This window comes from Rhincodon typus, chromosome 16, assembly GCF_021869965.1.
Source record: "Rhincodon typus isolate 14 chromosome 16, sRhiTyp1.1, whole genome shotgun sequence".
NCBI lineage: Eukaryota > Metazoa > Chordata > Chondrichthyes > Orectolobiformes > Rhincodontidae > Rhincodon > Rhincodon typus.
The window spans coordinates 30,038,500-30,050,579 of NC_063347.1; the positions used below are offsets into that span (position 1 = coordinate 30,038,500).

General features: G+C 39.8%; 2 protein-coding genes across 3 annotated transcripts in view; one reads left to right on the forward strand and one right to left on the reverse strand.

The window, feature by feature from the left end:
• Nucleotides 1-10,184, reverse strand: part of dennd6aa (DENN/MADD domain containing 6Aa) — a 91,410-nt gene extending 81,226 nt beyond the window's left edge. The window contains exons 1-3 of one of the 2 annotated variants that reach the window (XM_020537416.2): nt 9,668-10,171; nt 4,941-4,979; nt 4,810-4,852 (exon numbers count right to left, since the gene is read on the reverse strand). In XM_020537416.2, the coding sequence (XP_020393005.1) occupies nt 4,810-4,852; nt 4,941-4,979; nt 9,668-9,853 (268 nt within the window). In that variant the 5' untranslated portion in view covers nt 9,854-10,171. Of the gene's footprint in view, nt 1-4,809; nt 4,853-4,940; nt 4,980-9,667 lie in introns of both variants that reach the window. The other variant, XM_048606411.1, reaches the window with a different exon arrangement.
• Nucleotides 10,185-10,390: 206 nt separating this feature from the next.
• Nucleotides 10,391-12,080, forward strand: part of slmapa (sarcolemma associated protein a) — a 254,138-nt gene continuing 252,448 nt past the window's right edge. Inside the window, exon 1 of the mRNA XM_048606410.1 lies at nt 10,391-11,569. Coding sequence (XP_048462367.1) covers nt 11,372-11,569 — 198 coding nt within the window. The 5' untranslated portion in view covers nt 10,391-11,371. The remainder of the gene's footprint in view (nt 11,570-12,080) is intronic.

A 12,080-nucleotide genomic window follows, 5' to 3' on the forward strand; every position in this document is an offset into this window, starting at 1 on the left:
ACCCTTCATCAGAAAAGCTTTTCTGATGAAGGGTCTAGGCCCGAAACGTCAGCCTTTCTGCTCCTATGATGCTGCTTGGCCTGCTGTGTTCATCCAGCCCTGCACCTTGTTACCTAATTTACTATCCTGAATAGTAAAATTGCTTATTCTTCTCTCACGTAGCATGGTTAAAAATGAGAAAATGGGTCAAATGGCCTCCTTCTGTATCGTAAAATTCCATGATGCTATAACTGCCCAAACAGAATCATGGCACAAACTTGTGCTATATGATTCAGTGACAAAGCAGACAAGAAACGGTTACGCTGCAGCACAAAGTTATGGAGTCAGGTCATACAACATGAAACAGACCCTTTGATCCAACTCAACCAAGCCAAATAAGTTTCCCAAACTAAACTAGTTCTATTTACGTGCATTTGGCCATATCCCTCTAAACCTTTTTCATTCATGTATCTGTCCGTATGTCTTTTAAATGTTGTAAATGTATCTGCATCTACTACTTCCTCTGGCAGTTCATTCCACATTTGAACCACCCTCTGTGTGGAAAATGTTAACCCTCAGGTCCTTTTTAAAAGCTTTCTCCTGTCACCTTAAAATTATGCCCTCCAGTTTTGAACACCCCAACCCTAGGGAAAAGACCTTTGCTATTCACCTCATCTATGCCCCTCACGATTTTATCAACCTCTATAAGGTCACTCCTCAACCTCCTACACTCCAGTGGGAAAAGTCCCAGCCTATCCAACCTCTCCTTATCACTCAAATCCTCCAGTCCTGGAAAAGTCCCCACCCAACTTGCACATTTTTTTTTTACACCTTTTTTTTCCCCCCAATCACCGAGGATAGTGCAGAACCAGAGAAGTTCAATGCAAATAGCTCTGAATCAGTATTTACATAACAGGATGTCAGTCCCTGTAAATAGGAGAAACAATATTAAAAAAAGAGACAAGTGATAGGTTCTTGTTGTAAATGATTACAAATGATACAAAGCTATGGTGGGAAACAGGCAATAAATCACAGAAAAGTCAGGACAGAGAGATTAGCTAGTGATTACATGGTTACATAAAAGTCAATTACAACATAGAATGATACCAGTTCAAGTCAGAGTTTACACTGCATGATGTAATGTTGACACTAACGACTGACCTGAGCAGTGAAGTTTCAAATTCTCCTGCTTCAAATCCCATATTTAATCCTGTAGCTATTGTCCAATGGTCTAATCCCTCCACTACTGGAAACATCTTGCAGCAATAGTAAATTCTATCAAATTGTCCTACCAATTGCGTTGTTTTAAAAGAAAAATTTCTTTTTAAGCGTTTCATCATTTTAATAATTCTTCATTCCAGACATGTGTTGCAACTGTTGCACCACCTCTCGAGCCTCAATATTCCTCTTTTCGTGTGAAGCTCAATACTGTACAACAGAACTTTAAGGACTTGTTAGGATTAACATAGGCTCATCATTATCTCTTGGCCTTTATATTCTGTAACTCTTGGGCTAAAACTAAAGTTCATTGCTTTACTTGCAGCCTTATAAGCCTGAAGTGTTGCTTCTAATATTCTGTAAACCTGTACACCCAGACTCCTCTGTTCTGATGCAGCACTTTTAGAGTCCAATTTTTTTTTAAAATCAAAATGCATCAGTGCACACTTACTAGTAAGTAATTTCATTTCAACTGAATTCCTTATAAGTTTGATATCCATTTGCAATTTCACTTGCTATTTCGCAGAACTATATCTTTTCCCTTAGTGTCATCTGCAAACTTTGCTAGCATTTATTCATAGAATCACACAATACAGAAGGGACCCTTCAGCACATCAAATATGTACTGCTAAAAGTACCCTAAATCTACACTAGTCCCACTGTTCAAGCCAGGCCCATAGTCTTGAATGTTATGACACTTCCAGAGCTCATCCAAGAACTATTAAAGGTTGCGAGGGCACCTGCCACAATTATACTGCCAAGCAGTGCATTTTGGATCCCTATCACTCTTTGGATGAAACAATGCTTCATCAAGTCCCCTCTAAACCTTCTACCTTTCACCTGAAAATTATATTCCCTTGTTAGTGAATCTTCAATTAAGGGGAACATCTGCTTTCTATCCACCATGGCCATGCCCTTCATAATCTTTTACACCTCAAATCAGGTCTTTGTTGAGCTTTCTCTGCTACAAAGAAAACAACCCAAGCTTATCCAGTCTCTCTTCATAGCTTAGATGCTCCATCCCAGGCAACATCCCGTTAATTTTCTTTGCACTCTCTTCAGTACAATCGCATCCTTTCTACAGAGTGGTGGCCAGAGCTACACAGTACCCAAGTGGTCTACCAAAGTCCTGTACAGCTCCAACATTATCTCCCTATTCTTATAATCAATGCCTCGACTGATAAAGCCAAGTGTCCCTTATGCCTTCTTAACTATCCAATAAGAATTAGGCCATTTGGCCCCATCAATTTTACTGCGCCATTCAATCATGACTGATATGCTTCTCAACCCTATTCTCCTGTCTTCTCCCCATAATCCTTGATCCTCTTATCAATCAAGAACAAATCACGCTATTAAACATGCTGAATGACTTGACATCCGCTGCCTGCAGCAGCAATGAGTTCCACAGTTTCACCACCCTCTGACTGAAGAAATTGCTCCTCATTTTGGTTCTAAAGAGTCAATCCCATCACTCCAAGACTGCGTCCTGACGTCCTACCTCTCCTACTAGTGGAAACATCATCGTCATATCCAGTCTGATCAGAGCCTTATACAGCCTTAGCAGTACATCCATGCTCTTGTATTCTAGTCCTCTCAAAGTAATGCTAACATTGCATTTTTTTCCTTATTCCAACTGAACTTGCATGTTAACTTTAAGAGGACCCAGAGCGAGGACTCCCAAGTCCCTTTGTGCTTCAGATTAACAAAGCCTTTCCCCATTTAGCAAGTAGTCTATGGCGCTAATCCTTCTACAAAAGTGCATAACCTTATACTTTCCCACAGTGTATTTCATTTGCCACTTCTTTGCCCACTATCCTAGCCTGTGCAAGTCCTTATTCAGCCTCCCTGCTTCCTCAACACTACCTGTTCCTCAATCTCTCTTTGTTTCACCTGCCAAATAACAACAACAATGCCCTCAGTTCCATGGTCTAGATCATTAATGTATAGCATGAATTGTTATAGTCCCAACATGTACCCTTGTGGAATTCCACTAGTCACCAACTGCCATCTTGAAAAAGACCCCTATATCCCCACGCTTTCTATCAGTTAGCCAATTCTATATCCATATTAGTGCATTGCCCCTAACATCATGGACTCTCACCTATATTAGTCATCTACATACTACATTAGTGTGGTTTTAACATCTGAGTTCTATCTCAAGCCATAACATTCTTGAGAATTTTTAACAATAAAATTACAATGTATAGGAGACAGATTTTCTTAATTCAGAAGGTGTGTGCAGTAATTTATCAAACAAGACCACTTAATAAGAGCCCATGTTGTTGGGAGTAGGATATGCATATAGGGAGAAGCATGGATTGAGAATTAACTAACTGACAATAAACAGCTGGATTACACTTTCACGTCCAATATCTTATTGACATGCAGAGCGGTGACACAAACAGAAAAGCAAAGTTGGATTAAAGGAAACATTTTCAGGACAGCAAACTAAGTAGTGGCATCTCCACAGATCAGTGCTGGGGCCATGATTATTTACAACATTTACGAATGGCTTAGGTGAGGGAGTGAACGTACTATTGCCAAGTTTTTTGATGACACAAAGATACGTTTTGTTGTTTTATTCCTAAAGATTGCAGTCTGCAGAGACTTACCCATAAAACCATAGAAAGGATACAGTACAGAAGGGGACCATTCAGCTCATCTTGTCCATACCAACCCAAAAATACCTAGATGCCATTTCTAATCCCATCTTCTTGCACACAGCCCATAGTCCAACAGGTTACAGCACTTAAGGTGCAGATCAAAGTACCTCTTTAAAAAAAAAACGTTTAGGGTCTCTGCCTCCGCCCAACTCAGCCAGTGAATTCCCAATACCCATCACCCTATACATAAAAATGATTTTCCTCACATCCCCTCTATTCTGTCTGCCACTTAGTTTTAATATATGATCTCTGGTTTTTGAACTCTGCAAAATGAAATACAGTAGACAGAAGGAACCGATCTCAACCCCTTAGCATTTTATATCCCTCAATCATATCACCCCTGACCCTTCTCTGTTCCAAGGAAAGCAACCCCAACCTCTCCAATCTCTCCGCATAGCTACAATTCTCCAGCCCTGGCAATATACCAATTCTCTACATTCTCCCCAGAGCAATTATGTCCTTCCTGTAATATGGTGACCAGAACTGCACACAATACACCAGTTGCAGCCTCATCAGGGTCTAATATCCTTTGGATGAACGGCAACTTGGTAAACAGAAATTTTTGGATTCTGAAGTTTAACTGTGCCACAGAACTCACTATCAATTTCACAAGGCAATGAGCAGAGAATACTAGCTGTTTCTCTGACATGATGACCCTAAAATCTGCACCAACATCTTTCTTTAGCTTAACTAAATTACATAAAATTTTCTTGGTAAATATAATCTTTCCACTCTCAACCACTTCAGAAGTCATTTCATTTCCAACATTAGCTTAAAGTATTTAGTGAATACCCCTGTTTTCTCTGTTCATCTTTCTATTCTCACTGGAGACTCTCTCATTTTCTTTCAAACAACTGGGAATACTCATAACGTCATTGATAGGAGTTAATAGCTCTACTTGTTAGTCAAACACAAGCTAATTTAATAAATACAGCAATGGACAAATTACCTGAATTAGAGTCTGGAAAGGATAAATAACAAATACTTGTTTTCTGAAAAACAAAGAAATAAACTTTGATGATATTACTGCAACTGTCCAAAATAAATAAAAAGGCAGTTTACAGCACCATTTATACTAACCTCTTTGTCAGATAGCTTTGCATGAGGAGGATATATGACCTATAAAAAGTAACACATTGTGAAAGTAATATTAATGTTTTTACAAGACATGCTACAACTGTATTGGTAAAACAGCTCGAAATATGTTACAGCATTAAAAATGTCAGAGAAAATGCATATTTTGAAAATGAAGAACAATTTTCTGATATTAAGAATAAATATTAATAGTCCTAATACTTTCCTCCTGGAAATAGCAAAATGAGGCAAAAAATTTTTTTTCATTCACAGGATGAGGGCATCACTGGCTACGCCAGCAGTTATTGCCCATCGGGCAGTCAAGGGAACCACATTGCTGTGGGTCTGGAGTGACATGTAGACCAGACGACATTAGGATGGCTGTTTCCTTTCCTAAAGGATATTAGTGAAGCAAATGTGTTTCTCTGACAATTGATTCATGGTCATCACTAAACTCTTAATTCTATATTTTGTATTGAATTCAACCATCTGCCAAAGCAGGATTCAAACCCAGGTCCACAGAGCATACTTGGGTCTCTGGATTAACAGTCCAGGGATTATACCACTCGGCTGTCACCTTTCCCACTATGAAATACTTTACCTTATTATAACGTATCCGAAAGGAAGGCTACATGGCAGTGCACTGTACAGTAAATACTGTTATGTAGCCTGGCTCCACAACATAAGTTTTGCTTCTAATAGCAGATAGAATGTGTTAAGTTATGGCTTCTGTAGTTAGTAGTGAATTAACAGCACCTACTGTTCATTATGCTTACAGCTGTCCAGAACATTTCTGATAGCATTTACATTATGCTATATATTTATTAGCCAATAAAAACTGCAGTCAGCTGTTTACAGCAGGGGGCTTACAGTATTGGTAGGCCAGTATTTGGGCACAATGCCATTAAGGAGGGAGTTCCAGGACTTTATCCCAATAACACTTAAGGTATGGTGATATATTTCAAACTCACCATACTATTTTGGAATCATATGGATGTTCCTTCAAGTGTTGCTGGTCAAAATACAGGAATTCACACCAAATGGCATTCTAGATCTTCCTGCACGAAATGGGCTGCAGCAGTCCAAGAATGTAGCTCACTATCAGCTTCTCCAGGGCACCTAGGGATGGGCAATAAATGTTGGCCCAAAACAAGGACGCTCACATCCCAGGAATGAATTTTCAAAAATATATCTGTTTAAGCGCATTGAAGTATTCTCAGACATTCAGAGCCATTACAGCGTAGAAGACATATATTGCAAACTGAGAAATAATTACTATATTATACCTTATTGTGGGACTGGGATGTTTAATAGCCATCATGCAATATCATTCATAATAAAAATTCACTGTATTTTTTCAAAAATGGTTGAAAATTTCTGTAGTTTCAGTTCAAATACACTAGTTTGGAATTTCAGAGTGAATAATTTGAATGTCATGACCTCCCTCACATTTCAGATAGGACATGAAGGCATTTATTTTTCTAAATTGCCACACCCAGAACTAAATGCACTAATTTGATGACAAATTAGTGCCCTATGCAAGTTCAACAAAACCTCCTTGTGCTTATGTTCTGCACTCCAATCAATAAAGCACAGGACATAGCATACCGTATTAGTTACACTCTCAATCCATCCCGTCATTTTTAATAATTTATGCACATATACACCTAGGCACCTGCTTTAGCACTGTATCCCTTAGTTTATACTATCTCGCCATGATATTCCTACCAAAATGCCTCTTTCAAATATCACTGCATTGAACTTCATCTACCACTTGCTTGCAACACCATCTGTCTGTCTTTCTGAAGTTCTATATTGTCCTCATCTGTGGAACTCATTGCCACAGAAGGCTGTGCAGGCCTAGTCACTTAGAGTCTTTGAGACAGAAATAGACAACTTCTTGATTAGTAAAAGGATTAAGGGTTATGGAAGGACGGCAGGAGAATGGGGTTGAGAAAAATAACAGCCATGATCAAATGGAGGACCAGACCAATTCCAACTCTTATCTATCGTCCTCGCAGGTAATATTGTTTCAAAGTTTTATATCATTCACAAACTTTAAAAGTATGCACAATAAACCAAAGTCTAGGTTATTATGCCAGGAAATGCAAAGGTCCCAACATAGACTGCCAAGGATCTCCATACAAACCTTCTAACCAACCTGAAAAACATCCACTAATTAACACTGCCCCACTTCACAATTTGTCAGGGAACATGACCATAGCATTATTAAATCTAACATTCATTTTGAGACGAAGAAACTTGCACCAGAAACAATTGTGCGGGTAGTGAATCTGTAGAATTCTTTATCATAAAAAAGCTGTCAAGGCTGCGCCATCAAGTAAATTCAAGGCTGAGGTAGACAGATTTCTAATCATCGAGGGAAATCATGGGTTATGGGGGCATGGAAGGAGAGTTGAGGATTATCAAATTAGCCATGGCCTTGTTGTATGGCAGAACAGACTTGATGGCTTACTTCCAATCCTATGTCTTATGATCTTTCTCTTGGTTTGTTGTTACTCAGCCAATATCTTATCCATGTTACTGGTTTCTAATTTATTCCATGAGCTATAACTTGGGTTAGAACTCTGTTGCACAGCACTATACCAAAAGCCTTTCGAAGTCCATGTAGAACACAGTAATAGCCTTGCCATCATCAACTCTCTTACATCTTGAAAGCATCTAACAAGTTGGTTAAACAGGATTTTACCTCAAGAAATTCACATTAAATATATTTATACAATATATTTGCCCATGTAAAGTCACTTAGAGTCATACAGCAGGGAAACAGACCCTTCGGTCCAAGTTATTCACGCGGATCAGACATCCCAATTTGACCTAGTCCCAATTGCTAGCATTTGGCCCATATCCCTCTAAACTCTTCCTATTTATATACCCATCCAGATGCCTTTTAAATGTTGTAATAGTACCTGCCTCCGGCAGCTCATTCCACCCTCTGCATGGAAAACTTACCCCTCAGGTCCTTTTTAAATCTTTCCCCTTCTCACCTTAAACCTGCGTCGTCCAGGTTTGGACTCCAGCACCCTAGGAGAAAGACCTTCGCTATTCACTCTACCCATGCCCCTCATGATTTTGTTATCCTCTATAAAAGGTTGTTCCCTCAATTATTCTTTCTACAGGCTTCCCCATCAAATTGAAAGTTGCCATAGTCCCACAGCACCATACACTGCTGTCTCATTAGAAAGAGAGGCTGGTGGTTGGTTTAACCCAAGAGTCACCCCCACCTCAGGCCAGATTCAAGATCGAGAATTTGCCACCATTATGGTGAAACTGAACCCATTCTGTAGCCATCATTCTGCATCACAAAACAGCCATCCAAAGTACAGCAAAATGACCTATAGTTGCTTGGCTTGTCTTCACATCATTTTTGAACATTCGTAATGTTTGCAGTTCTCAAGGCCTCTGGCACCACACGTGCCTAAAGAAAACTGAAATATTATGGCAAATGCTTCTCCAAGTTCCACTCCCAGCCCTGAGTATCTTTGGGCATCATGGTGCCCTCTTGAATTTAGGGAATACAGTCTATCCAATACTCATTTAAGGACTCATTTACAGCTTGCACAATAAATGCAAATGATGGCAATTAAAATAGCTTGTCATTTTAAATAGCATTTTAAAAATATTATTAGTATTAAAATTATATTTTCTAAAAATACAATTAACATGTGAAAACTACCAAGAGTTGTTAACGTGTCATTTCAATTGAAAAATCTTATCTTGCTTTTTGTTAGTAGTGCATTTTAGTAATATTGCAATTCTTTAGACACTGTCTTCAACTGATTTCTTTTAAAAAAAGGCTTCTTCAGTCTGTTGATCACGGATGTTGCGTAATGATTCAAAATATAGCAGATGCAGAGAACTTGAAGCTATGCTTCGTTTGGACTTCTCAAATAGAAAAACAGAGCACATGATGACACTAACGTTATTGGCTACAATGTGTTGGAGTAATACATCGAATTATTCTCAGATCATAGAATGTAATAAGGTCTTTAAAAAAAACTCAATAGACTTAACTCGAAATTGATTTTTTTTGTCCAAACAGTCACAAAATAAAAGCTCTCAATATTCTTCAGTATGTTAATATTAAAGAAAACAAAGTGGCTTAACATTTCAAACCTTGATGCCTTGTGCGCTATTGTATTGTTCCAGATTCGAATCAATGTGCTTTTGGAATTAGCAATTCTCCGTTGATTAGATTTTACAGATTCTACTTATCAAATTTAAAAGTTATGCACTTCAACGCAGCCATCTCAAATATCTTGGTTTAAGAAGAATTGTTATGCACAGCGGCTAATTAAACCAAACAGAAGCTCTTTTTGATATTGCTTCTGAGAAAATTGGCATCGGGTATACGTTTCGCTTCTTATTAAAATTGTTTCGAAATTAACCGCTCCGATAGATACACATCTACAAACGTTGCACTATGGATTCACACAGCCAAAAAAAAGACTTAAAAACATTTAAGATTGTAAATACACACAATTAGTTGCATTATTTTAGAAATGGCCTTGACTTTTGGTGGCACAAAGAACAGCGTCGGCTCCGTCGCAAGACACACGGCGGTCTTCGCATCGAAACAAAAGCAAAAGTTAAAAAGGCAATTCCCATTGATCGCCAACGACTAACACCAACTTCCTACTGCAAATAATTTCCTCTTTCTTCTCGTAAAAACACATATATATTTACAATTTCTGGGATTTACATAAACTCACTTCGACAGCCTGCCCCAGCTCCAGGTCGAACCCGACCACGCAGATACAGTGAACCCAGGCAGCGAACCTGTCCCATGGCAGTGATGGTGACCTGTCAGGACTACACAGGTAATCCTTGTCGGGAATGAACCTCTGTAACAGCGCGTCCAGGTCATCACAGTCACCTGTCAGAGCTTGAAAAGCCATATTTTCCTCTCAACACTGCCCAGACCGAGGGGACGACGTTAACTCGCCGTTGGCGGTGACGTGATGATGTAGACCGGCTGCGTGTTACGTCAGCCAAACGCCCTAGATTTGCTTGACGGAGCTGAGGTTTCCCCAACTGCCAATGTTTGAAGAGATTTCATCCTTTATCAGATTTGTGACACACATGATGAAGAGATGGTGATACATAAAAGTGAATTTAATTAACAACAGTGAAAGAATTAATGACGGTGATAACATGCACTTGAATCTCGGTAAACTTGCCGCGATTATTCCGATTTTCCCGGCCGATTTACTCGGTACGTTTGGTTGGATCGGGTCGCTGTTCCGCCTGTTTCTCCTGTTTGGCTAAATCTAGCCGGCTCACGTTTCCGACCTGTTTATGTTTGGTTCATTCTCCACGTCAATCAACCGCCCAACACACCCACCGGTTGTCTCAGCTGCCCGCCCAGCGCACACCTCAATTGGCTGTCCTTGGCCGACCGTCTGGCCGCTATTGGTTATATTGCTTGTCAATTAGCGGCGGCCGGTGCTTCCGCTGTCAAGTTATTGCCTATGCGGTGAAGCTATGGCGGCTTCAGTGGCTTGTGGGGGACGTGTTACAAGCTTGGGTTCGGTGGAGGGCAAAAGCACAGGCGAAGAATAGTTCCTATTTCGTCCTACAACAGTAACGGCCGCAGGTGTTGAGCGAGCTTGTCTACTTTCAGCATCAGTTCTTTATTAAAGAGGGTGGTGGTGGGGGGGGTTCCTTCAGCTGTGGATCGGGAGCTCCTTGGATCGTGGCCTTTGATCGAAAGGATTTGTTTTGATTTCGGGTCATAAGTTCACGACTTTGGACTCGGTGATCAGGATTCAGTCAGGCCTGAGGCCTAGTTGTTAACTCTGCTTCCTTTGGCTCTGACAGGACGTGCTTTCGAGAAGATAAAGTGGCGGTTCCATTTCTTTTTTTCCGCAGTTAACTGTCGAGGGCCGCCCCCCATTGCCCACAGGAGGACTTGTGATGTGCGAGTTATTACTGTAAGACCAGCTTTTAACGTGTCCGACTGAAATTCGGCGATAACCTTGTCGGGCTAAGAGGGGCAAAAAAAAGCACTAATTCTGATTGCACACCGACGATTTTATCTTCAGTCAGCTGCGCGTGTCCTTAAGTGAGACTGATAAGTCTTCATTTTTTTTTACCGTTGTAAAAGCTAGATGACGGTATATAAACACCGACCTAATGGACTAATCTCAACGGACAGGTCTTCAGGCAAGGACAGAAGATGCGTCGAGTTGTTTCTGATTTATTGAGATGGGTGTGTTAGCGGATGAAAGATGAATCTCTCATTTTGTACAGAAAGAGCTTGCGGATGTTGTGTGTAAATATTCTCATTTATATATAAAAGCAGGTTGTTTTACATTTCTAATATATTTTGAAACGACATTGTCGCTCTGGATCAGGAAGTGGATCAAGGCGAGTTTCCTCTCTTGACTTTGACTGAGGCTCGTCACCAGTCCCATATGCCTTCAGCACTAGCCATCTTCACCTGTCGGCCAAATTCGCACCCTTTTCAGGAGCGCCATGTCTACCTGGACGAACCTGTCAAAATCGGTCGATCAGTGGCACGTTGCAGACCAGCCCAAAATAACGCCACTTTCGATTGCAAAGTGCTTTCCAGAAACCATGCTCTCATCTGGTTCGACCACAAAACAGGCAAGGTAAGGACGAACCACTTTTTTTTAAATTTGATTAAATTGTAAGTATCAATTATTCTAAACAGTCTTTCGCAATTCTGCTGAGGGAATTTTTTGGTCCCGTTCCTATTATCGATTTAACAATTTTTCATCTTCGTTTCGAGTGTCAATGCTTTTATTGAGTTAAATTTAAGGCTGATTATTGACTTTGACTTTTTCTTTTAGTTTATCAGTTATAAAATCTGGAATGTAAAACCGTCTGATCATTTTAACTACATATTGCAGCAGCAATATTTCCAAAATCAAGTTTTCATTATTTTAACATTAATTTCAATTTTAGTAATTGCATTTATAATTCATTCTATTGTTTGTTACAATAATTATTGCATTTAAGCTATCTTTTAGCTATTCATTCGCCTTTAGAGTGCAAAGCCAAAGCAAAGCAGGTCTCTGTATAGCCTGAATGGTGACTATGACCCTGCTTATCTATGTAATGGAAGTTGCATAACCTATGGCAAAAAACACAGTACCTTGA